The 24,492-nt window shown below is 58.8% G+C and overlaps 8 protein-coding genes across 8 annotated transcripts; 5 read left to right on the forward strand and 3 right to left on the reverse strand.

Annotated features, from left to right (window-relative positions):
- Positions 1-75: 75 nt before the first annotated feature.
- On the forward strand, positions 76-2,095 carry TRAVEDRAFT_166874 (uncharacterized protein; the record flags this gene model as incomplete). The annotated part of the gene is made up of 2 exons (XM_008039619.1): positions 76-365; positions 449-2,095. Exons 1-2 carry the CDS (start codon positions 102-104, stop codon positions 2,093-2,095), a joined length of 1,911 nt encoding a protein of 636 aa, XP_008037810.1. The 5' UTR covers positions 76-101.
- A 206-nt stretch (positions 2,096-2,301) lies between these two features.
- Positions 2,302-3,247, reverse strand: TRAVEDRAFT_36867 (uncharacterized protein; the record flags this gene model as incomplete). Its single annotated transcript, XM_008039103.1, has 5 exons — positions 2,302-2,592; positions 2,674-2,698; positions 2,784-2,934; positions 3,006-3,088; positions 3,162-3,247. The coding sequence occupies 5 exons, from the start codon at positions 3,245-3,247 to the stop codon at positions 2,302-2,304; spliced, it is 636 nt and encodes a 211-aa protein (XP_008037294.1).
- A 1,115-nt stretch (positions 3,248-4,362) lies between these two features.
- On the forward strand, positions 4,363-6,091 carry TRAVEDRAFT_46788 (glycoside hydrolase; the record flags this gene model as incomplete). The annotated part of the gene is made up of 6 exons (XM_008039219.1): positions 4,363-4,616; positions 4,668-4,721; positions 4,775-5,054; positions 5,107-5,539; positions 5,609-5,760; positions 5,825-6,091. 6 exons carry the CDS (start codon positions 4,363-4,365, stop codon positions 6,089-6,091), a joined length of 1,440 nt encoding a protein of 479 aa, XP_008037410.1.
- An 854-nt stretch (positions 6,092-6,945) lies between these two features.
- On the reverse strand, positions 6,946-13,595 carry TRAVEDRAFT_71533 (uncharacterized protein; the record flags this gene model as incomplete). The annotated part of the gene is made up of 12 exons (XM_008039620.1): positions 6,946-7,159; positions 7,217-7,621; positions 7,677-7,816; positions 7,875-8,341; positions 8,397-8,473; positions 8,527-8,564; positions 8,622-9,370; positions 9,420-9,629; positions 9,685-12,107; positions 12,161-12,486; positions 12,572-13,188; positions 13,249-13,595. 12 exons carry the CDS (start codon positions 13,593-13,595, stop codon positions 7,145-7,147), a joined length of 5,814 nt encoding a protein of 1,937 aa, XP_008037811.1. The 3' UTR covers positions 6,946-7,144.
- Positions 13,596-13,855: 260 nt separating this feature from the next.
- TRAVEDRAFT_121677 (Translin) lies at positions 13,856-14,839 on the forward strand (the record flags this gene model as incomplete). The annotated part of the gene is made up of 7 exons (XM_008039621.1): positions 13,856-13,918; positions 13,970-14,060; positions 14,113-14,325; positions 14,379-14,458; positions 14,509-14,604; positions 14,656-14,728; positions 14,784-14,839. The coding sequence occupies 7 exons, from the start codon at positions 13,856-13,858 to the stop codon at positions 14,837-14,839; spliced, it is 672 nt and encodes a 223-aa protein (XP_008037812.1).
- A 474-nt stretch (positions 14,840-15,313) lies between these two features.
- TRAVEDRAFT_147496 (uncharacterized protein) lies at positions 15,314-16,882 on the forward strand. Its single transcript, XM_008039622.1, has 7 exons — positions 15,314-15,374; positions 15,468-15,690; positions 15,741-15,814; positions 15,872-16,193; positions 16,252-16,299; positions 16,353-16,545; positions 16,599-16,882. Exons 1-7 carry the CDS (start codon positions 15,329-15,331, stop codon positions 16,710-16,712), a joined length of 1,020 nt encoding a protein of 339 aa, XP_008037813.1. The 5' UTR covers positions 15,314-15,328; the 3' UTR covers positions 16,713-16,882.
- A 3,770-nt stretch (positions 16,883-20,652) lies between these two features.
- Positions 20,653-22,486, reverse strand: TRAVEDRAFT_28632 (uncharacterized protein). Its single transcript, XM_008039046.1, has 8 exons — positions 22,375-22,486; positions 22,233-22,301; positions 22,084-22,155; positions 21,800-22,017; positions 21,544-21,748; positions 21,346-21,486; positions 20,976-21,285; positions 20,653-20,922 (listed from the first exon to the last, which is right to left on the reverse strand). Exons 7-8 carry the CDS (start codon positions 21,239-21,241, stop codon positions 20,871-20,873), a joined length of 318 nt encoding a protein of 105 aa, XP_008037237.1. The 5' UTR covers positions 21,242-21,285; positions 21,346-21,486; positions 21,544-21,748; positions 21,800-22,017; positions 22,084-22,155; positions 22,233-22,301; positions 22,375-22,486; the 3' UTR covers positions 20,653-20,870.
- A 2-nt stretch (positions 22,487-22,488) lies between these two features.
- On the forward strand, positions 22,489-23,717 carry TRAVEDRAFT_71535 (uncharacterized protein). The gene is made up of 7 exons (XM_008039623.1): positions 22,489-22,629; positions 22,682-22,834; positions 22,894-23,002; positions 23,059-23,105; positions 23,153-23,338; positions 23,397-23,519; positions 23,573-23,717. The coding sequence occupies exons 2-7, from the start codon at positions 22,719-22,721 to the stop codon at positions 23,604-23,606; spliced, it is 615 nt and encodes a 204-aa protein (XP_008037814.1). The 5' UTR covers positions 22,489-22,629; positions 22,682-22,718; the 3' UTR covers positions 23,607-23,717.
- Positions 23,718-24,492: the final 775 nt, after the last annotated feature.

The raw sequence follows: 24,492 nt of genomic DNA on the forward strand, positions 1-24,492 counted from the left end.
CGCCGAGAATGTACCGTTACGAGACAGAGCGGCTCCTCTTCCCGCAAGCATGGGCTCGCAACCTTCAAGTCCTCCGTTCTCCCCGAACCACGGCGAAAGACATGGCGACATTCACGCCCAACCGATCCCTCTTGAACCCGAAATTCGACGGATACAAGTTCTCGCCGCTGGACTACGATGAGGTCACCACACACCACCCGCTGGTGAACAGGCTCTCGCAGACGAACGTCTCCGGCCGCGCGCCGCTGTCTTTCCAGGAGGTGCAGAGCCGCGTGCTGCACAACCACCTTGCACTTTGTAGCGGATCGCGACGCGCGGCGTATGTGGACGCGGAGCTTAGTGTGGTAGTTGTCGATCTGGACGAGGTGAGTACCGGAATTGTTGACGCCCCCTCAGACCATAGAGCGCAGGACACACGCTGACTCCGTGGTGTTCGTCGCGCAAGTAGACCACGCTCGCGCCCACGTTCAGAGTCGTGTGCGAGCTGCCGAGGCCGATCCTGTCCGCCGCCGCGGAGACGCTACAACGCGAGTACCCGTCCGCCGCATTTGTGGACGCGACCTCCCTCCTTGTGGCAGACGGTTATGGGGCACTCTACGCCTTCCGACTCGGAGACTCCGGCGCGGCCGAGCTCCTCGCCTCGTACGAGCTCGCTATTCCACCCGCGTACGAATCTGCGCACCCCTCTGTGCCTTTCCGGTTACACCAAGCAATATCCCCCGACGGCCAGAGCATTCTCACCGTGCTCTCCTCCAAGCACTACCCTACGAACGCGCCCGAACCACCCAAGAACACCCACAAAGCACCCCCAGTTACATTCGATATCTGGGGCGTCCAGATCGCGCTCCCTATCGCCTCGTCGCCTGACGCACAACCTCTCCAAATCGCATGGCACACGCGTGGTGACGACGTCCCGCTCTACACTGCATACGACGCGACCCGACAGGCCTTCCTCTTCGTTGGGAGCTCGCCATATCTTCCACTCACTGTCGCTCCGGCGCCCGCATATGAGCCTTCTGCGGACGAACTCGCGCCGATCCCGCGCGCAGGCGAGAACCTCGACGGCACGCCCACGCCCGCACCCGCCGACATCCCCAAGCCCCCGCCCTACTCCTGGACACAGACCGAGGACACCGTAACGCTCGCGATCCCGCTCCCCTCCGACACACCCAAAGAGCGCATCAAAGTCGCCTTCTCCCCGCGCACGCTCACCGTGCTCGTCGACGACTCCGCCGACGCGCCCATCCCCGTACCGCGCTTCTCCCTCGCGCAGCTGTGGGACGGCATCCAGCCCGGCACAAGCGTGTGGACGCTCGACCGTGCCGCGACGGGCACGTATGGCGTGCTCGCGCTCCACCTCGACAAGGCGCACGAGGGCACGCGCTGGCCGCAGGTGTTCTCTGACTCCGCCAGCGCCGGGGTGGAGGAGGTGTCGGAGACGTTGGACCCGAGCGAGCTGTATGCGATCCGTGAGTCGCTCGAAAAGTATACTGCTGCGCTGCGCGAGGGACCGGACGCGAGTGGGCTCGGGGTAGGTGTGCCAAGCTTGGGCCAGGGCGAGCGCGACGACGAGGTCGACCTGACCATAGGCAAGGGCGCGTGTACGACATGGGTGGGTGTGGATGGCAAACACCGCACGGACGACGCGGCGCTGCCGGTGCTTGCGACGCCGTTCCCCGGCGCCACGGGCGTCTTCCCTCCCTCCCTCGTCGCTAAGAACGGGCTCGACGGGGTTGTGTACACACTGCGTGACGGAGAAGGTGGCAGTCTGGAGGACTCGCCTGCGTGGACGCACACCGGGACGTATTCTGCGCTGGCGTTCGTGCTCGCGTCGAAGCGGGACACGCGCTTCGTGCACCACGTCGCGCACGACGCGGTGTTCGCGTTCGAGAGCGGCACGCAGGACCTCGGTGGGAACGTGTATATCTACCGCGGTGTAGGTCCGCGGGAGAACTGGGCGAAGCAGACGGTGCTCAAAGTTGGCGGTGGAGTTGCGGGGGCGCTCTTGGGCGTTGGGTTGATGAAGATGCAGGGTAAGGTGGTTGTTCTGTGCCTCTGCGAGGGGGAGTTAGTGGTTTTGCATAGTGTGTTGTAACCCCCCAGGAACGCAAACTATCCTGTAGAGCTTTGCTGCTGCTCTTGGCATCCAGCCCCCGTGTCACGCACATGACAGATAGATATAATGTACATCGAACTCAAACTGCTGCATACCGCAGCGTCTCTAGGCACGCCGCACCACAGCCCCCAACCCGAATCCAAAGATGAGAACGAAGAGGACGCCGCCTCGCCGCAGAGACGAAATTAAGAGTACATCCCGGAGTACGCGCTCCTGTCGTCGTCGTAATCGAAGTGCGCCTCGCGCGGTTCGTCGGGTCCGTGCGATGCGTCGTCCGCCGCTTGTTGTGATGGATCCCGCGGCCGCCCCTGCATACCCGGAAAGATGTCGAAAGGGAAGTGGTCGTCGAACTGGATGGGCCGTGCGAGCGCGCCGCTGAGGAGGTCGTCCAGCAGCGCTGCCTCCCGAGAGACGCTCGTGTCCTCATCGCTTCCCGGGGCGATGAAGGGGCGGCGGCAGGTCGGACAGGTCGTATTCTGTTGCGACAACAAGATCCGTCAGTATGTGATATAAGGTGGACCTGGGCGTCCTCATAACACCCGGTATGCCGTACTCACCCCCTGATAGAGCCAGCCGCGGATACTACGGGGAGCGTGGAAAAAAAGTTAAGTTAGTGGTGTGCTATGCACGAGGGACGGTGCGCGAGGCGACGCGGCCGGTGCTCAACTCTTTGCGGCAGAATACATGTCCGCATGGTGGCGGAAGCTTTGTTACGCCCAGCTCCTCGACGGGGTGCGCAGGTGAATCCATAGCGAGCGCCATCTCCTCCTCGGATAGGAGCGCGAGGAGCGAGGTCAGGCAGATTGGGCAATTCCCGTCTGCAAGGGTGCGGGAGTGTCAGCGTGAGGACATACCCGGAGCAAGCGGTGCGAGGAGCATAAGGACGTACCGGACTGACCGAGCGCTGCGAGATCGCGCTCGGTGAGTTTGGGCAACGAGGCGGCGAACGCGTCGAGACGTGCCTCGCGCTCCCTACCAGCGTGCGTTTCACATGGGTGGTCAGCGCAGGCGACAGGCGGTGGCTGGTGCAATTCGCGGTCCTTACCGGTTCCGCTCGAGCATGCTCATCAGATCGCCCCGCGCGGCGGCTGCAGCGTCGGGGTCGCGGATGATGGAGAATGCATCGGTCATGCTGCGTCGCCGTGGGCGAGGTTCTGCTGCCATGTTGTGTCTATATGTTGAAGAGGGAGGAGACTACGTTGTATGTGTAATGGTCAAGAGAAGGACGCGTCCCCGTTCCGAGGGACGCGCGGATACACGGGACGCGTCAGTACCACTGCGATCCGAATCGGGCGCCGGAACGGAGGGACGGGAGACACGTGTTTGGACGGAACGACTCTGAAAGTTCAAGCGTCTCTGACTGTAACGTCCACCATGGCCTCAGATTGTTCATCTTCGACTCGCTGGTTACGCACGGGTGTCTATCGCTGCCAGATAATTACGAGACGGTATGACCGAAACGTCATGCAAGAACAACGTCCGGACTAGGGGAAGACACGTCCCGATAGAACAAGAGCAAGTCCCCTCCGCTCCATGAGCTCGCCACATGGTCCCAACACCGACGCGAGCTCCTTGTTGTTCGTCTCGTTCGAGCCATGGGATTTACGGACGGGGCTCGGGTCGAGTCTGCTCTGGAGTCTAGACTGCCTGCTGTGAGTTGCCAACCGCCGAACGTACAGCCTCTGACCGATGTTAACCGCAATGCAGTTTCCAGGAGAGATGGCGCGCAACAGCAACGCCCGCAGACATCACTCATGTTTTGCGGACCGTGAGGAGGCGTATCAAAACCTCGCGCAGCCTCTCGCAGGCGAGCGTGGAAGGCGCCCGTGCAGGTCGTCAAGCGGGGAGCGCCCGTTCCAAATAAGGCAGTTGTGCGTGTTTGCGATCAGGAAGGAGTGCAAACAGCCGAAAGCGGACAAGAACGCAGAACAATACGACACCGTCTCAGGGCGAATCAGCACAAATGCTGTGGCGATATACGTCCGCCCGATGATCCCCATGATGTGCGCCTGCCGGCTCGGGCCCAGCGTCTGCGCCTCGGTATCATTGTTGCACCCGCCGTATTGTCCGCGCCCTATAAAGCCTGGACGGCGCGCACCGACGAACCCCGTCCGTGGTAGCTGCGCTGCTAACGTTCTCCTGCACGTCTTCTCTTTCTTTCTAAGCTTATTTCCTTTCTTCCGACGCTAGCCGTCTTCCGCCTCACACTCTCCTCACGCTCATTACGACGAACCCCCGCCGCACACATGCATTTCAGATCCGCCATCTCCTCCCTCGGCCTCCTCGCCGCTGCCGCATTTGTTAATGCCGCACCCCTCAAGGTCGCCCGCCAGTCCGGCGTCCCTAAGGTCGTCGTGGCACACCACATTGTCGGCCTCACTGCTGCGTTCACTGTCGACGACTGGACGTCCGACATGACACTGGCCAAGGCCAACGGCATTGATGGTTTCGCACTTAACGTCGGCAATGACCCCTTCACCACCACCCAGGCACAGAACGCGTAGGTTCATTCCCTTCTTCTCATTCTATTGGTTACTAACACATGAAATAGCTACCAAGCTGCAGAGGCGCTGGACTTCAAGTTGTTCTTCTCGCTTGACATGAGGTACGGCAGTCATTACTAGCGCTGGCGCTGTAGATGCTAACCAGTTCATTCAGCTCCTTCCCTTGCACTACAGCGGATGACGCGACGAAGCTTCGCGACCTCACCATGCAGTTCGCCACCAGCCCGTCCCAGCTCCAGGTTGACGGCAAGGCGTTCGTCTCTACTTTCGCCGGCGAGGCTTGCACGTTCGGGCAAGCCGACCCCCCCAGCGGCTGGCGGACGCAGTTCACCCAGCACCCGGAGACGACTGGCAAGGTCCACTTCGTGCCGTCGTTCTTCATCGACCCCGCCACATTCAACACCTTCACCGGTGTCATGGATGGTGACTTCAACGTGCGTCTCTTTGGTTACGTTGGAAAGTCTTCTGCTGACGAGTCGCGAACAGTTCAACTCAGGATGGCCCCTGACCCTCTCCGCGGCCCAAGCCCCCCAGCTCCTCCCCGGGGTGAACCTGAACGCGGTCGACGCGTCCGGCGCAACGCAGCTGCAGAAGTTCATCGGCTCGTTCGACACCGACGACCAGCACATCACGCAGCTCGCAACCGTGCAGGGCAGCGCGCAGACGTACATGGCGGCCGTCGCGCCCTGGTTCTTCACGCACTTTGGCGCGGACACGTTCAACAAGAACTTCGTCTTCGACGGCGACGAGCACCTCTGGGTCTCGCGCTGGGAGAACGTGATCGCGAACCGCGACAAGGTGTCCCTCGTCGAGATCGTCACCTGGAACGACTTCGGCGAGTCGCACTACATCGGCCCGAACAACCACGGGCAGCTGCCGCCCGGGTCGGACGCGTGGGTGAACGGCTTCGACCACCAGGGTGCGTTCATGCTTCGCGATCTGTCGATCAGACAGGCACGCTGACCATCATCAATGTTTGCCCCGGTAGGCTTCCTCGACCTCACCAACTACTTCGCGACGCAGTTCAAGACGGGCCAGGCGCCGCCGATCACCAAGGACCAGCTCGTCATGTGGGCACGCCCGCACCCGAAGAACGCGACGCCCAACGACCCCGTCGGCGCGCCCAAGGACTTCCAGCTGGTACGCCTCTTCCCCTCCCTTCCCCTCCTCACCCCAAGGAATTAACCCGTGCTTGCGCTTGCAGTTCCAGGACAAGCTGTGGGCGGTCGTTCTCGCGACAGCAGACGGGGAGCTGACGCTCGCGACGTCGGACACGACGACGCAGACGTTCCCCGTCACCGCGGGCGTGAACAAGCTCTCGCTCGACCTCACCCCGGGCGGGTTCATGCACGGCACGCTCGTGCGCAACGGCGCGACGGTCATCGACCTCAAGCCCGCGGACTACACGTTCAACCCGAACCCGTCCGCGTTCAACTACAACGCGTTCACCGCGTCCGCGTCGTCCCAGTAACTGTGACGTCGCGGCACTGCACTCTCTTTTTCACTGGGTTTGGGTTGTAGGCTTGAGCAGTGGGCGCTCTCCTCGAGTCGCCGCCGCCGTAGATAGTTGGGGCATGCTCGGATGCTCCGCTGGACGGGGCTCGACATGAGGATACACGTGCACGTAACATACGCACGAGCGCCGTACCCCTGCATGTAACTAGCACTTCGCATTTGGCAGAAGAAATTGGAAAGAAGAAGCCTCAACTCTTTGTGTGCCCTTGCAGTCGTTCATTTTCTGGGCGTATTGTGAGCCCCAGAGCCCGGGCATGGTTGGTAGGCAGGCTTATTCACCTCAAGCCGCGATGCATGATGCGTTCGGCGCGACGTCTTCATGAAATCATACTGACGCATACTGACGCGCCCTCAGCGGGGTGCGATGGGCGTACAATGTGTAAATCAGCTTCTAGTCCAGATTGAATGATGATTATTGTGGCAGATCGCATCTCGACTTCCGCAGGAGGTATATTATGCCGATGCACTCGTGTTTGCCTCTACATCATAGGCGTTGATCTACTCAATCACAATGCGCAATGCATGGGGTTAGATGTCTAGTTGCCTACCCTACATATATTAGCACCGTGATATGTGCGAGTCTCGCGCCGACGTCCCCGGCTTGGCGTTCGCGATAATGGGAAAGGGAGGGGAGGTGGTATCATCTCGCTGTCAGCGACGGCACAGTTCTGCGAAGTAGTGATTGTGCACGTTGGGGGACCACCCGCCAGGAGCTCTTGCACTTGTGGCGGAGTTTGAGGTCTGCGCCCAACGTCAGGTGTTGGCGCGCGGGTCACCACAAGGACCTACAAGGGTTGTATGATGCGGTGTATAATGAAGGGGTGTCTCTGTATGTACTGTATGTATTATATGGGAATCTAGGGATATCCAAGCGATGGAGTGTGCAGAATAAGTTACAGCGAATGCGTGCGTGAGGATGATGCAAGAGCGTGAGCGTGTCCCAGCGTGGCCAGCGGAGACCGAGAGGCGTGATGGTGTATCTACGAAACTGACAGACGGATGGATCGTGTCATGGAGCAGGGCGCTACCAGACGACGCATGAGCGATTGGCTACGTCTTCCGGTATCCCACAACGACGTACCTTTTTCGGTATGAACAGACTCGGGCCCTGTTTTGGACGCTTGACCAAGGGAGGTTTTGGTCGCGGTTTCGGTCCTGGCCCGGGGGCACCGTTTGGACGCGCTGCTTCTTCCTTTGGTGTCTCCTCCGCCTTTCGCTTCTGTCCCACTTGTGCATCTTCTGTAGACACTGCGGTTGATGGTCCCGCGACGGACGCCTTGCGCGACGTGGGAGCGCCAGTCGGAGACGAGGCATTGCCGTTGGGACGGTTCGCAAGCGCCTTGAGCTCGCGGGGAGTAACGAGATCATCTGGGACGGCAGGTGTGATATTTGACGGAGGCTTCGACGCGGGCTTGGCCTGTTTGATCTGCGAAGGCGGCTTGCTTTGTGCTGCGGTTACGGGCGCCGTAAAGTATGCAGCATCGACCTTGTCGACCATCCAAATCAGCGCAGCACGGAGTGTCATCGTGAAGAAAACATACGTTGACGAGGCTAGACCTTGAGCGCGCGTTCTCCACAATCTTTCGCCAAGTCTCGTCACTGCGCTCGAGCGTAGGGGCGTTACCAAGAACGAACAGAGATGCTTTCGCTCGGGTCAGGGCAACGTTCATACGACGCACATCTAAAATCAGGTCAGACACGAATCCAATGCACGGATAAGATTCGAAGGGAAAGCCAACCTCGCAAGAAACCGACAGTCTGTACGCCCGGTCCAGCACGGACACAAGACAAGATAATGATGTCCTTCTCTTGTCCCTGGAAGCCATCGACCGTGTTGAAGTCGACCATGCTCAAGACTTCCTCCCCAAATCGCTGTTGGAACGCTCGCCGCAGCTCCAGGATCTGACCGCGATACATGGAAATGACGCCAACTTTGAAGTCCATGTTGGCGGACGAGAACTCCTTGCACAGCCGATTGTAGAGCGCTACTGCGACCTGAGCCTCGGCGCGATTGACCAGCGAGTGTCCCGCGCCGCTTTCCTCCACGCCAGCTTGCACGTTGAAGAAGCGATAGGTGCCGAATTTCGGGTGCGTTTGCCATGCTCGTTTGGTCTTCTCCGCCATATCAGGCCCGTCCAGCAGGCGTCCGCCGTAGAATAAGTTGCTGGGCAGTTGGCTGATATCGGGGTGCATACGGTATTGTATACTGCACCATCACGCATAAAAACGCGCTCCGATGCGACGAAGGGCAGTGAACGCACCTCAGTAGATGTACTGCTTCCGGCTGACTCCTCTGCAGCCTGACGAAGAGCGACTGGTCGTATCCGAGCTTGCACGCCTGACAGAGGGGTTTGGTGGCTTGAAATGGGTGAAGCGCAGAAATATACCTACCTCCTGAGACTTCACCGTCGGGGGCAGCTGCTGAGGATCTAGGAACGCATTCCATCAGCATATAGCAACAAATCCAGCAAACTAATGAGACTGACCTCCAACCATGATGCACGTCCGACATCTGTATTTCATCGGAATGAGAGAGCTCAGCTCAATGGCCTGGGCGGCTTCATCGATAATCACGAGCTCGAAGTCGAAGGACTCCAAGTACTCGTATGCGGAAGCAGAGAGCGTGCTGCAAATCACGTCCGCCTCCTGAAGAACCTCATTCCGGAACCGTCGTCGAGTAGCGTCGAGCGTGCGGTAGTCGGACTTCTGCTTGTCCTTCACCTTATCGAGCTGGTGGGTCAGCATCGCCTTCTGCCTGTTCAACCGTTTGACATCTTCCTCCAGTGCGAGCGTTTTCGAAGCGTTGTCTTGGATCGTAGCAAGCTCCTCTATCTTCTCCTGCCGTTGCCGCTTGACGGCCTCGAGCTCAGACCGCACCCGGGACAGCTCGGTACCAGCCTCCTTGGTGTTCTTCAACCCCGGATCAGAATTGAGCTTCTGGTCGATGAGATACTCCATGGACACGTCCCGGACGCTCAGGTTCATGCTCTTGAGCGCACCAATCCGCACCACCTTCGGATGCTCCGCCCTGTGTCCCGCACCTGATACTCCTTCCTTCAGACGAAACGCAATCTCGTCGATGGCAGCGTTACTGGGCGCGCAAAGCAGGATCTTTTTGGGAAGCTCGCGCTCGGCGGGGCGGCCAGGATGGATGACCGAGGACGTCTTTGGACGTCGCGCGAGGTACAGTTGAACCAGTCCACAAATCGTCGACGTCTTACCGGTACCCGGAGGTCTGCCGCGAGTTGAGGAATGGTATACGGTGAATAGCAGAAATCACTCACCCCTGAATCAGTGCGAATCCCTCGGTGGCAAGCGACTTGATGATGGCGTTGGCTTGAGGTTCGTTCACTTTGTACGTGGTCATGACCTTCTGTACCTCCCCGGAGTCGGTTCTTGAAGGTTGCGACAGTTGTGCGTGAAGGACGCTGTCGAGGAGGTCGTAGTGCGGAAGGGCCATGAGGGAGGCGTACTCGCGGATGAGTGTCGACAAACTGAGAGCTGGTGAGGCGGAGACGCCTTTTCGTGCGGATCTTAAGACGGACTAACCTCAAGACCTTGCTCAAAGACCACACAGTACCTACTTGCAACCCTGGGTCGGCACCCTGAACAAGGAAACGTACGGTAGCTTGGATGCCCATATACGAGGAACGGTAGTTTTGCGTCTTCCCCATGACCCGACGTTTGGAACCAGGATGCGTGAACAGTACGATATCCATATCCGAGAGGTTCCAGTCCTTCGAGACGCTGCCTTCGAACGAGATGTCGACGTCCATATACTGGTCGGTGTACTGGCGATTGTTGATTCTGACATCGTTGGACTCTTGCGTAGTCTCCTTGGATTCTTGAAGTTGATTCCAGCACTCGAGGAGTAGGATGGGCTCGAAAACGCTGCGGAAGTGTGCGTAGTCTCTGAAACGATCCGGGACTGGCAGTAGCTTCGGCCTGTCCCAAGGGGGCTCGGGTCCCAAATGCTCATAGTTCCACGAGAGCAGCGTGCGATGTAACCCAGAGACGTCCGGCTTCAGGCGCATGTGGGTACGACGTGCGTCGTCGCGCTTCTGCAGTCGGTCGAACTTGATGCCGCGGCCTTCCAAAGGCATGTCAAGCATCTTGACCTGCCGTCGCTCTGTGGGTTGCTTGATTGCGGGGGTCCGCTGCAACTTCGATAAAGCCGCCAAACCCTTCGGGCCCTCGTCTTCTTCGTCCTCGCTCTGTTCGTTCTCGCTACTACTTGGAGACGTGGCACGTGAGGAGGTGGAATTCGCCTTTGCCGATGATCTCTCGTCCTTGATGAGAGGCTTGGACACCCTCGAAGGACCCGCGGAAGGAAGAGAGCGACCGCTAACAGACGGGACTCCGTAGCGGGAAACCGAGGAGGCTGCGACAGGTTTCTTCTCATCGTTGAGCGAGAAATAGCTAGAGATGCCCGCCTTGCCCTTGCGATTGATGTCCTTTAGCTGGATATCCTTCGACGGGCCCGCCTTCAGGATATGCCTAGGCGCCGCCTTCTGGTCCTCCTTGACTTTGGCAGTCTTCTTCGGCTTCGTCGGCTTGATGTGGGAGATTATCTGGATTTCCTCATCGGCCTCGTCGAACGCGCTGACAGCCTCTTCGAGCCGCACCAAGCGCGTCGAGTCCAGGCGCGACTTCATGCGGTTCGGGTCGTTCTTTCGCGCGTCGTCGATGTGCCGCTGTATGCGCTGGAACGTCTCTGCACGCGGGCGCGTCTCGGTCTGGCGGAAGCACTCGAGCAGTGTCTCCAGGAGCGCGAAGGACTGGTGCAGCAGTTCCTCGTCCGTGAGGCGCAGCCACTTCGTGAGCTCGAAGAGCACTTGCTGGAGGTCGTCGACCATCTTCTTCCCCACGTTCGTCAGCTTTGCGCTCGAGCCGGCCCCCTTCTGCGAGCGCGCGAGCGTGCCCGTCTCCAGTATCCTGCGCTGTGCCAGCAGGTCGCGCCCGAAGATGAGCGCGTCCCGCATCCAGAGTACCATCTCTTCGTTCTCGAAGAAACGCGCCCAGCGGGGCGTGTACGCGAAGATGACGCAGAGCGCCTCCGTCATCGCGTGCCACCACTTCGGTATCTTGTCCTCGAGCGTAGACGCCGCCGTCTTGACGTATGAGGACTGGAGGAGGAGGCCAGAGGGGCTGGAACACAGCGCCTCGATGATGTCGGTGAGACAGCGCGCGAGGGCTTGAGACAGATAGCACGCTTCTGGTACGACCTTCGCGTACTGGATATATGCGCCCAGGACGTCGTTGATTCCGCTGAGCGCGGCATCCGGGAAATGTTCCAATAGCGCACGGAAGCAGTCGAGACGGCCATCTACGTCGTACGCTAAGGCAACAATACCCTGCGCGGCCTCCTGGAGGGTCTCTACCGGGGAGAACATGAGGGAAACGACGTGCTTGACAACGTCGTCCCGACCGAGGAGCTCTATCGCGGCAGACCCTGGGCTCAGGTCGGTGTAGCGATTGAGGACGTCTCGGAAGCCGTTGCGTAGGACAGCGAGTGCGCTATTCACCGCGACAAGGGAGGCTTGTGACGTGCTAGGGGACTTGGACTTCTTGAATGCCTCCTCGAACGCGACCGGCTTCAGATCGTCTACATGAGATATCTGAGAGAGAACCGCAAGCAGGAGGGCAGCCGCGTCGGAATCGCCCCCAGCGATCCCTTCGTAGACGTTCTTCCACACTTGCTCGTGGATCAAGGACGGGGGAGTTGCGGCGGTCGATTCGTTTGAGGAGCAGAGCCTGGTGATCGCAGAGACGAGCCTCCGGACGTCCGTCAAAAGCGCTTGCTTGATCAGCCTGCATGTCTGCTTCCTTGCGTCTGCCCAAATCTCGTCCGTGTACGACCGTCCGAATGCCACGTTGACGAACGCGCTAGAGTGGACTGTCAAGAGGTCGAGGGCGAGATCTTGCTTGGAGTTTCCGTCCTTGCCTTGCTGCGCGAGGACCGCGACCAGCAGCTACCGCAGCCTCCGTCAAATATTGACTGTGTAGATGACACGAGACCACCCACCCTAGATGCGATGCTCATAGCATTCGGGCGAACGGCCTTGAAACGTTCGTGCTGAAGTTCTTCGCAGAGGAACTGCAAGACAGATGGAAGGATGTCCTTGAACACAGGGAGCTTGCCCACAGTGTTGGCGTAGACCTCTATCCACTTGAGCTGCCAGTCGTCTTTCGGCACCGGCACAGAGAGGTTGCACAGGACGTCCGCGAAACGCGTGTTGTCTTTGATGGAGTTGAATACCACATGCGCGTACTCAGGACCTTCGTCCTGCCATACGTCGGGTCCCATACGCCGCAGGACGATCACGAAGCACTTCAGGATATCTATGAAATCTATTGATAGTGTAGTGAAGATATGGGTATAGAGATAGCGGAGAGGGTCAGCGGGTCGAAATAAAGTTAAGAAGAAATAGCTGACGTTCTCCGATGTCATGCAAATGACCTATGACGATGCGGCGGACGTCCAAATCAAACGATTTGCTCGACCGAAAATGTTCCACAGGGATGAATCGCAAGAGGGTCGTAAGACTGGACCATCGCGAAGGGATGTCGGTTACGAAGGAAAGCTTGTAGTCTGATCCAAAAGAGTCGCTCAGAGGACGAGAGGACGCAATGGAATCAGCAGCAGCCTTCAGGACGGTCGCATGTGCTGGAAGAAAGTTATCCGTTGGAATTGGAGCAACCTCGCATAGCGTGGACTGCTTCTGGGCCCATGAACGGACTTCTGCAGTCCCGTCAAACAAGAGAGCAAGCAGTACCGGCGGCGGTATGTCGGAAGGCCAAGATTTGATTGGAGCACGAGGACAGAACGAATGAAGGAGGGCGACAATCCGAGAGTCTTGCAGCATGTGTAGGTATGTCAAGACCAGAAACGTGACGGCGGGGGGTGCTTCAGCTAAAGTCCGACTAGGATCGCCAGTGTCAGAGGCAACGAAACCCTTCTCTGCCAGAGCTTCAACCGCAGTGTCAGTGAGGAACTTGTGAAAGCTGACGTAGAAGTTCTGGAGGATCTGTTCCCCGAAAGCACCAAAGTACCTGTAAGTAAGTAGGCGTCAGATACTGTGCCGGCTGGGAGCCATACACGATGAGACTCACGTATGCCTAGACATTGTCTCCGCCTCATGGAGACCCCTTACGCAGTAGCAGCATCGCGTAATGACACGTTTGAGCTGTAGCCTCCAGATATCCACCGAGGCACTGTTGTATGCATGTAGACGTATGAGGAAAATGGCGGCTTCCCTCGTGACTTCGTCCGCCTGAGAGCAGAACCAGTGGTCATGAGCAAGAGGTGTCTCTGATGTGTTATCCGCCGGTTTGAGTGATCCGAGAAGGTAGATTGAGGTGATTCGGAGATCCTCATCCCCGACGAGGGTTTTGGGGGAGTCGCGAAGTTCGACAAGCTTTTTCTTCGCCACATCCCTGTTGTGCGGCTGCGGGGCCATGTAAACGGTCCTTCAGGAGACCCCAGTAATGTCCGCAGCCAGCAATGAGGAAGCAGAAGAGAGAAGGAGGAGGACGGAGGAGGAGAGAGCAAGGTGAATTGAGCCACTTGGTTCCGCGGCCGCAGCGTAATTAGACGCGTCGACCAGAGCGCGTTATTTGCTGCTGCTTGCTCTGTCTTAGTCAGCGCGCATGCCGTCATGTCTCTGCATTCAAGTTCGTAGGCGCTCGTGCATCTCTTGCTGCGGTACCACACTTCGCCATGGACAGTGACAATCTCGAGAAAATCAACACCATACTCGATGCCGATGTGGACATAAGAGAAGTGAGACGACTCACAGCAGAAATGAATTTATCGCTTATTGTAGACGGCCAGAAAATCAAGGAACAAGTCACGGAGTTTGACAAGAAAACCAGGACGCTTTCAGGCATCCTTAACAGGATACACTCAACGCGGTCAGAAAAATGTAAACTCAAGATGGATACAACTCTGTACTTGGTACTGATTGTCTGTACCAGTGCCCGCGTTGCTAGCCACCGCCCGGCCAGTTTTAGCAAGTTGTCGAGAAACGACCGCGGCCCTAGCGGACATCATTCCTCCACACCAGTTCTGGAAGTGGAAGGACATGTGGACGAACTCTCTGCGCACTGCAGTATTTGCTGCTACACTTGCCGAGTACCTGCAGGACGGTGCACTCCTGTCTATACAACAGGCCGCCGAGATACTTGGCAGTAAGTCTTTGGCGCCGCATAGTCCCCCGCAACTACGATTGACCCCAATCAAGTCAAACCTGAATGGCAAGACAGACTCGCGCTTCCGGTTGAGGACTACTTGCACGGTGTCATCAACCTGGTCAATGAGTTGGTATGTGTCCATAACTTAGCAGCCTGCCGCGTAACTGATGCAGCCTTTAGTCTCGACTGGCAGTCAATGCGGTTACGCTAGGAGACTTCGACCAACCGATCAAAATCTCCTTGTTCGTCAAGGACGTGTTCACCGGCTTCTCAATGGTTGTTTATAGCTAGCAGCGTGCGATGTCGTTTATCTAACACAAATTATAGCTGAACCTCAAAAACGACCTCCTTCGGCGCCGATACGATAGTCTCAAGTACGACATCAAAAAGATTGAAGAAGGTTTGCATCATGATCGTCCCTTTCCTCATGATTCGATTATTGACGAGATATTCAGTCGTGTACGACGTCTCTCTGCGGAAGCTTGCTCCCTCTGCGAAGCAAGATAGTTGAGCTGTTTTTGTTTGCTGTACTAGAAAGTCTACGCATAGTGTAACATTACCATCCTGACCTTGCTTGTCGTATTTGGTGTCTGTTCAATGTTGGGCCCATCCAACTCTACATGATTCTTGCATCAATGATATAGACACCACGCGAAACCATCCATCCAGTTCTGATATATGTCACCCAGGGGGAACGTCATGTAGACTCGTACGCATTTGTGCGACTCGCTGCGGCGGTCACGGTCAAGTCTCCACGACCAAGCGCCCGCACGCTTGGACGCTAAGCGCTTAGCAGTTGTTTGTTTAGGCAGTCACGTGCTGGCTGTTTGGCCGCCGGGGATCGAGATCCGGAACAGCATCGCGGACTTTCTGCGAGTTCGTAGTCGCGGAACCGGCGTGTCGGATGGAATACCACAATCGTGCTTCACCACAACGGGCATACATTGTCACCGCCCCCTCCTCTCCCAAACCACCACCCAATATTCCGCTGCGACCAGACATGGCCAGCAGACGTGGCGTCTCCAAGCGCCCCGCGTCCTCCGAAGGTGACCGTGCCTCCCCGTGCCTGGCTCGCACCGCGACTGCGGAAGCGGTGTATGCCCGTGACGAAATAGCGTGCTGACGACGTTGCGTTGCAGAGCTCGAGTGCTGGCAGCAGGCGTCCGCCTCGCTCAACAAGCTGTCCGAGATGCTCTCCGAGCACGAGCGCGACGACACCATCAACCGGGTGCACCGGCTGCTCTCCGGCTGGCCCACGGATGATACGCTGCCCTCGGAGGGCATCGAACACGTCAGGAGTCTGTACAAGAAACTGAACTCGAGCCTCAACGAGGTCAAGATGACCGCCGAGAAGGACGCAGAGTGGGCGACATTTCTCCTCGGCCTTTAGCCGGTAGCTAACACCCGCATAGGGCGGTAGACGATGTCCTCGAACGGCTCTCGGTCCTGATCGCGCTGCGCAAGGCGTCGGAAGCGATACCGCCCGGTAATTTGCGTAGCCACTCGTACTCAAGCGGCGTATTGACCTACCTCCCGAGTACAGAGAAGCGCAACAAACGACCTAGAGGGCCGTCGCCATCTGCGCCCACCGTGCCTCCTCCGCCGCCTCCTAATCCGCCAGCGCGGTCCATGTCGATCACCCTCCCGCCGCGCGGCTCTGTTGGGCCGCAGTCGACAATACCCTTCTCGCGCGAGCCCAAAGCGCGAAGAGAGGCGTTGGCGAAACAGCTGCCATTGCAGGAGGGGCGGAAAGTCGCTTTCCACCCGCCGACAAATACCAGCAAAGCGGACAGCACCGCGAGCGGCAAGGACGAGGAGTGGATACTCGCGGTCGTCACAAAGTGCATCAACCAGGACAAGAACCGGTAAGCGTCTCACGGACGTGAGAAGTGGTGTATTCACGGCTGACTTGCGCCATCGCAGGTATGAGGTGCAGGATCCTGAGCCTCTCGAGGACGGTACCCCGGGACAGTCAGTCTTCCGCTTTTGTTGCGTTTCCTCCTGGGTTAACATTACGCACGTAGGCGGTACAACACGACGTTGCGCGCAATCATTCCTCTTCCAGACTTGAATGCACCACCAGACAGCGCGATGCATCTAAACGCGTACCCCGAGTTCCCGGCCGGCTCCACCGTCATGGCGCTCTATCCAGATACGAGCTGCTTCTACCGGGCGGAGGTGATAGGGAGTCCACGGGACCTCAATGCGCAGGGGCGGGTGAGTGTCCGCGCGCCATCTCCCAGCCAGATCTGCGCGCTCATGATGTCCAGGGCGGGGTGGCGAAACAGGCCGTCCCGTTTTACAAGCTCAAGTTCGAGGACGACGACGACCAGGAGCACATGGTGCAGGCGCATTCCGTGGTCGAGTGGCCTGGCCGGGACTGATGTGCTGATATGGACATTTGAGTTTTGGGTTCGGTGCGCCGGGGTTCTCTGCCCGGATCGTCGCTGTGTTTCTGTCCGCGTATGTATCTATGTCTGTAGTATTAGTGTACGCCTCCACATATTCTAGCTGTCGCCGCCCTATTTACGCAAGCTTTATGAACAGTTCTAATGACAGCCTGCGATTGTGGAACCTGTGTCAAAATCCGAGACGGCTGGTAGACAGCCCGGAAATGGAAAGCGCTACACGTGGCCAGCGCTTCTCAGTGGGCGTCGCTGGGGAGAACGCGATGCACGCGCGTGAGGAGTCGAAGGAGAAGTCGGCGGGGAGGGTGCGTGGCCGGCAGAGGAGGCGCCGCGGGCGGGCGGGCGGTGCGGGTTGCGAGAGTACCGTGCATAATTTTTGAGACGGGCGAGTGGTGGTGCGGGTGTATCCTGGACAGCGGTGGTGCGAGGGTACGCTGGGCAGCCGTGCGGGTAGAGCCTGGGCAGCGGTGCAGGGAGAGCCTGGCCGGACGATAGCCGAGTATATGCCCCACTACGGCGTCCTAAAACACTCAATCAACCGACGCCAGCACACAGTCATCACAGCCCTGACCTCGCAACGAGTCGCACCACGCGCCGAGCCCGCGCCCACATCGCGATCGTAGTACGGGCACAGAGAGCGGGCGCCTATTGTGCGGACTTTGCGCGCGGCTCGGAGTTCGTGGGCGTCTTGCGCTTGCTTCCTGCCGCCATCCCGCCACCGGCCGTTCGTTCTCTCTGCAGCCTGTGCTGCGCGCGGTGTAAGATACGACCCGCGACGGCTACGCCAACTACAGGTCCGCGTGGTGCTGCTCTCGCGCACTGGCACGCTTTGGGCGTCCTTCAAGTTCTACGGCTACGGCGCTCTACCCGCCCAGCGCTTTCAGACCGCTCCCAGTCGCGGTGTGAGGCACACTGTACAAGGTACTTATGCGGAAATGCTCTTCTGCCGAACCATCTCGTCCATCTCACCCAGATCTCCAGACCCTCCCTGCGATCGCCCTGATCTCCGCGTGCGCCTTGCGCGTCCTCCCCTGCGCGAGCGTGTCAGACGTGCGGGCGAGCACACGAACCAGGTCGAATCGATGACCCTTCGCTTCCTGGCTAATTTTGTGGTCAGCGATGTGCGCGGTACCGGAACGCAAACATTTCTCGTCTCCAGACGCACAGAGTGTACGAATGCATGGGACGAGCCTTTGCGCAGGCACCTGCCATCACACTGCGCGACCCGCGGTCTCGGTGCTCCGGGACACTGTTGCATGCTTCCTGACTCACGGTCATCAGCGCTGCAACGGAGCCGGAAGGTGAGTACGTACCGCTTCCTTGTATGAGCGTGCGAGGTCGCCCGAGCACATACGCTCACACTCCTGTGCCGCGACCCATCGACGTCGGTGCTCGAGGAAGCTCATCGGCCGCGCGTGTAGGTCCTTCGGAACTCTTGGAGCTCGCCGCCTGGCGCGGATGTTGCTCCCCGGTCAGAGTCCTCCCGCGAGTACCGTAAGCTGTCGACCAGTGAGAACGGTCCGTGCCAGACGTGATTGGGCGGCGACTCACCCGTGCATAGCCTCGTCTGACACCCGGCTCGTTCTCACAGCCGTCCCATCCGCATTCCCGCTCGATATATCGCGAGCCTCGAGGACGGCAGGTGCGCGTGTGAGGCTGGTCAGCGCGCTCGTGGCTCGCCGATGGGAGACATGGCACGTACATTAAGTAGTGTAGCTCTCGGGTGCCCAATAAGAATCGGTGTGCCGCTCTTGTGAACATCCCGGATGCGTGCGACGTCACGCGTCAACGTGCGTGTTTTGTGCAGCACCGCGGAGTCGATATCGCGATCTGCTGCAAAATCATCACGAGTGTTGGCGAGCCCTAGAGCTCATCGACCGACGTACCGCACGCTGTGCCTTGCACTATCTCCTGGCGCCACAAATTCTTGTACCGCGGCCGTGTGCGCGAGATTCTGTGAAACTGGTCAGCTCGCGAACATCTGTTGGTGCCATTGCGCCGCACAGTTGCTCGCCAGTGTGCGACTGCGTCCGCCGCTGTACGTACCGTTGTTTCTCGCGTTCCTACACCATCCACCGCGAGTAGCATCCTGTGGTGCCCTTCGCGGTGCTCGAGCGTCTTCATGTTGAATGCGAAGTGGGGGATGGAGCCCGTGCACGCCGCTGTTCCGCACACCGCCGTATCATCCGAAGTCAATCCTGCCAGGTGCAGATCCGCAGGGCCTGCGAAGCGCCCTCGGCCCCTCGCGGCCTGTCTACAGACCACCGCACAATCTAGTCCGGCACTATTACGCGACGCAGTCAGATCCGTCGTGAGGGCGCACAGAGTTGCCGTGGGCGACCCGGGACTCAGGCGGTGCCCTGCCTGGAGGTGAGTCCTGTCTCCTGTCCCTCATGTCCCCCTTGTTCCCAGCCCGTACTCTCGAGCTATGGTAGTGCTACTGTATCCTGCATGTATTTCAGAATATAATCATGGCCCCGTGGAATAGACTGGGTTCGTGAGGGTGTGCTAAGCTCAGAACTTGAAATCAATTGGTGCCGGCAAGTGTCCTGATGCCCGCCGCCCATTTCTGTTGACATCCAGTGGCTTAGACTCGCGTACGCTGAATTTTCACACCACTTAGAAGGCCTCACGGATTGCCATGGATATCTGACACTTCCGATGTTTTTGGCCCATCCAGTCTCGACTTAGGCATCAATCTGCTCAGGTTCACCAGGAACGTCTCCGGTGCCCGATCACTCAGTGGCCTTTCCAATGGAGTGTGGGTAAGGGAGGTAACGGTGTAAGCAGCAGCACCCCTGCTCCTCAGACTGGTACCTCCATCCCCCCAGTCCATTTCAGCTCATAACAATGTATCTGGTGCGCAACAAGGTTCATATAGAATTACTCTATCGTGTCATACAAGTTTTCGGGCCATGTCCGGAGTCATTGGCGCCGCCTGCAATCGACCTCTCCGGCAGAAAGCATCCGATATGAACAAATTCACCCTGAATGCAACCCGCGGGTGTATACTAAGATATCCATCACATTGGTGCCTCGATACGGCGGAGCAAGCGGGCGAGCGGATTATTTTGCGCGCGGTCGTGGTAGTGGTGGGAGGCAGAGCGCACCGGGAACGCGAAACGAGATTCCACGATTTAGGCGCCGATTTCGACGATCTGAGCTGGGCAGCCCACCACAGCTCTCGCTCAAGCCGAGGCGGCGCGTTTTGCTGCGGCGTCGAGGACCCGCCGTTTGGATATCACAGGTCCGTAATGCCGCGTACGATACAGTCCGAAGCTCCGAGTCGGCGGATTCGCCGTTTGAACTTGGAAAGTCGAAGCTCCAAGTCGCCCTGCCGCCCGCGCAGCCCGCCCGCCTTCGATGCCGTTTTGCGAGATCAGTCCAAATGGTACAATTGTACCCTCAATGCAACCCGTGTGCGTAAGCTAGAATATATATCAAAAAAGCGTGTCGCTGCGGAAGAGCGAGCGGGCGCGCTGAATATTTTGCGCGTGGTCGGGGTCGTGGCGGAAGGCAGATGAGCGCAAGCCGCGCTGAGAACGCGAAACGAGGATTCCACCATTTGGCGCCCATGCAGGCCAAGCCCGTTTCCCCGCAGGCTCGTCCGGACCGCCAGTGCCGCCGTGCCGGTGGTGGCCGCCGGGACCGCCTGCTGAGACAAGTCCGAAATGGACAACACTACCCTCAATGCCGTCCGTAAGCGAGTGCCAGAATATACACGAGGTCGCCCAGTCACAGCAGAGCAAGCGAGTAAGTGAGCGGATTATTCTGTGCGCAGATCGTGGTGAAAGCCAAAGGAGCGCCAGAGACCAGAATCGCGAAATCGAGAAATGAAGCGCCCAAACGAGTGCGAGACGAATTCTCGGTTTAGCAGCTCCTGCGCGTTCGTCTGCTCTCGGCTACCACCACCATCCCCGTCGTCCGCCCACTTCCCTGGCTGCGGCAGCTTCCTCGAGTAATGAAAACAACCGTTTCGGGCCGTATATGCGTGCACAACACAGTCTAAGCTTCCCAGACGTCTACATCCCAAGCTCCGGCCACACCAGCGGCAGGCGAGAGAGCCTGAGCAGCACAAGCTGCATGTCAGTCAGCTCGGTGACACCTCCCTCCAGCTCCGCCATCGCCTCCGCCTCATCCGTCACCCTCTCCGCCGACTTCGGTCCGTCCCGGGAGTGCCTCGATGGTAAGTCGTCCGGGTTCGACTTCGGACGTCGGCGACGCTTACCCAAGTCCCAGCGGTGACGCTTTGGCGGGATGCCACGATGGAGGAGAGCCGGCGCGACCGACAGAGGATCCTTCCTCGCCGCGTCGAGCTCCGCTGGGTCCGTGATCGGCACGAAGCACATGGCACCGCTCTTCCAGAGCTCGAGGAGGCGCAAGATGCGCTCCTTGCCCGTGATGCGACTTAAGTTGTCGAAGACGATGTCGTCGGGCCAGCCGATGAGTTTGGCGTGACACTGCAAGACGACGCGGGTGCTGTACCGCTTGATGCTGTACACCATCTGCGCGTGTGGAATGCCAGATACGTCCGCTGCAAGCGTATATCGTAAGCTCTGCTGCAGTCGGAGAGAAGTGCGCGTTACTCACAGATACCACCGTCCAACAGACCCCTGAGCTCCCCCCGCATTCCGATCTCAGGACGTGCATAGAGTGTCGCCTAGAGCGCGAAAGACAGCCATCCCGAGCGAGGACGATGTGCGACTTCGCGGGTACTATGAGGCCAGGCGGATAGTCGGAGGAGGGTGTCGTACGTACTCTCTGTAACACGCGCGCGAACAGAATAGAACTGACCGGTGAGGAGAAGGGAGGAGACTCGACCGGCAGTCGAGATGTAGGTATAAGTATTGCCCGGATGCAAGTGTAGCCGGACGACGATTGCCACGCGGAATTGGGGCCGCCATCTTACTACATTTGCCGCAAACCGCCCCGTCCTGCCCGCAGCTCGAAGCAAGCACCAGAAACGCGTGACGGGCCGCGGCCTGCGCAACAGCCTGCCGTGTACTGTTGTAGTAAGCATCCATACATGCCGTGTTACGCCCAGTCTGATGTACTGCCCGTAGGCATGTACCGCCCGACGTCTCTGACGAGATTATGGCTGTACCCAGCCGTGGTCACGTCTTATTGGGGTGCGTCACGTATATGAGAATCAAACCTCGGGCCTCCAAGACTCCGCTGTCTCGTTCCTCACCCGCTTAGTCGCATTGTTCAGCATCTGGCAACCCGAAATGTCGCCTGACCGTGCGGTATGATCGGCCACACTCTGGTCTGATGTCCTTCGGTACGTTTGACGACCGCTCGTTTGCCCTGCCCACGCTATCTTTAACACCTTTCGGAACTGCCTCAGAACAAACCAATGGACTCCAGATGCGCTCTAGTTCCCGTCCCTCCCACGACGTCAGTGCCTGTCGGGTTCAAGGTGATGCATTCGATTTAGTGCGTCGTCGCTTGCATGGAACTGACCTCTGTCCCGTCTCGCTGGGCCGACTCGGACAGCGGGCTTGAGCCCGTCGGCGCTGCTCTTACATGATATCCTCCGCTGGGGCCGCCAAGGGACGCTTGTAGGCAAGTACGTGTTCGTTCATTCGTTCGCAAACAGCGCGGCCTAATCGCAAGCACCCCGCAAATTCGGATTCAGTCTGCTGAGCAAATGTGTGTACGAGCACCGCAGCTCCACGACCATAGTCGTGTTCATATGACTACCGCCTCCACGCTCAAATCTGCCGACCCTACGAGCACTCACTGTTTGCCCCCGCACACTCCCTGTCCCTCGCCTACGTCGGAAGACCGGTGACGCACTCCAGCGCGCCCCACGCGCCACAGTCGACCTCGCCCCGATGCCGCGCATTGCTGCGAGATATGGGCGCTGGGCAGGTTACGCTGGACACCGGAAGTAGGGACATTGACATCACCGCACCCGATCTATTGACGAGCCCGGGCCCAAGTTCGTGGGGCTGCCTTTGCCCGCCCTAGGCTGAACGGATGTACCGTGTACGCTGTGCCGTGGGATCTTCGAGCGGCTGCAAGAGGATGTCCCACGCATGGCGGTTGCATGCGACCGGGAGTGGGTGCGCGATCGAATCAGTGCCCTTCTATCGGTGAGCTACGTGCACCGCCGTTGTTCTCGCAAAACAAGACTGATGCTAAAGTGCCACAGCCACCACTCGCCGCAGCGATCCAGTCCGCGATATGTGAGTCCCAGGCTCTCTCGTGTGTCTCACGTTTTGTCAGATGCGTCGCATGCGAGCCAATACAGGAAGCCTGAGGTACGTCTCTCCCAACAGACGGTATGTTGAAATGCACTGACGGTCTCATCGGGCAGGTTCTAGCCCCCGGAAAGTTCGCGTTCGACCGGTCGGACCCTATGCCGTATGTCCTTGCATACGGCAGCGCTTTTGACTAATGCACAGGTACAGACCGCTCTCGCGGCGCAGTGGGGTCACTACGTACGGGCTGACGTTGCGCCAGCGCCGTTCGCTCAGAACGACGGCTCCGCGTGGACGGACTCAGAACACCCGTCGGACCGTGGACGATGCCACACGAAACGGGCGATACGGACCACCTCACAAAACGTCGCAGCGCTCGCTTTTGCTAATCCTCCGGTAAGTTGCTTCATTCTGACCCGAGGGCTCGTTCTGATCACTTCGTTTCAATCATAAGCGCGGCACCTCGAATGTGCGAAGCAAGGGACAGCCGATCCTACTACCTGATTGCGACCAGGCCGCCGCAGAGACGGCGAATCCGTCCAGAAACAAGCGGACTCAAGCAGCTCACACGGACTCGGCGAGTGATCGCATTCTGGTACTCCCGAAGCTCCCTTCTAATCGTTCTTCTAGACCGTGGGTGCACTTGAATGTGCAAAGGAGTTGACGCTAGCAGCCTGGCTACTACGAGGACACTACAGAGACGGTTAGGGACCGAGCAGGCCTCAGTTATTGTCCTGTTTCGTATGTAGCTACTTCGCATTTCAACATATCTCGCTCTCAGGCTCTCGCACACACGGAGTCGCCTCGTTCCGCTGCAGCACTCCGAGAGGCGAGCATGGGCTATGCGGGTGTATCGGACGTCCAGGACGTCGCATTCTCTCTGAAATGCTCGCAAAACGCCAGAATCTCGCAGCCCAGATCATCAAGACGTACGTACGCAGCGCAAGGGACCAGACCCTCGCTGTGGTAACCGGCAATCCGCTCGGAATGGTCTGTATACACTCGTTTCTGCCGTTGGTTCGCAGTCGCTCGCACACAAAGCAGATCGGGCATGAGATATATTGCAAAGGATACGGAAACAGGGCGTTGTGGACAGGGATGCAGTACATTCCTACAGGCAGGCGTGGCGCGAAGCGATACGCACACACTCGAGGCGAACACCGCAGTCTCCCCGATGTCCCCGACCAGCACAGAGCCTTCGCAAAACGAGACACACTGGGCGAGCGCGCGGCGAGAGAAGGGCGAACCACACGCACACACGCGATGGCGCTGTACGTCCCGACAGACGTCTCGCCTAACTCCCTATGCCTGCTACAGAGGAGATGAGCATGATGGGACTCGGAGGACGGGCGCCGCGGCAGCGGGCTCTACGCACATCCCGTCTCCCCCCGAACGAAGGCGGACCCGCGCCGTCGGGGCATCGTGATCGTAACTTGCCAACAGTGCCCTGCGCTGCAGGGTCACACGCCTCAAGCCCAGAGGCGTCCTGGACCCGCGGAGTTGGAACGGCAGTGGAAGAGGACGAGGGTCGTGCCGTGCGGGCGCATGTT

Source organism: Trametes versicolor, assembly GCF_000271585.1.
Source record: "Trametes versicolor FP-101664 SS1 unplaced genomic scaffold TRAVEscaffold_5, whole genome shotgun sequence".
NCBI classification, from domain to species: Eukaryota; Fungi; Basidiomycota; class Agaricomycetes; order Polyporales; family Polyporaceae; genus Trametes; species Trametes versicolor.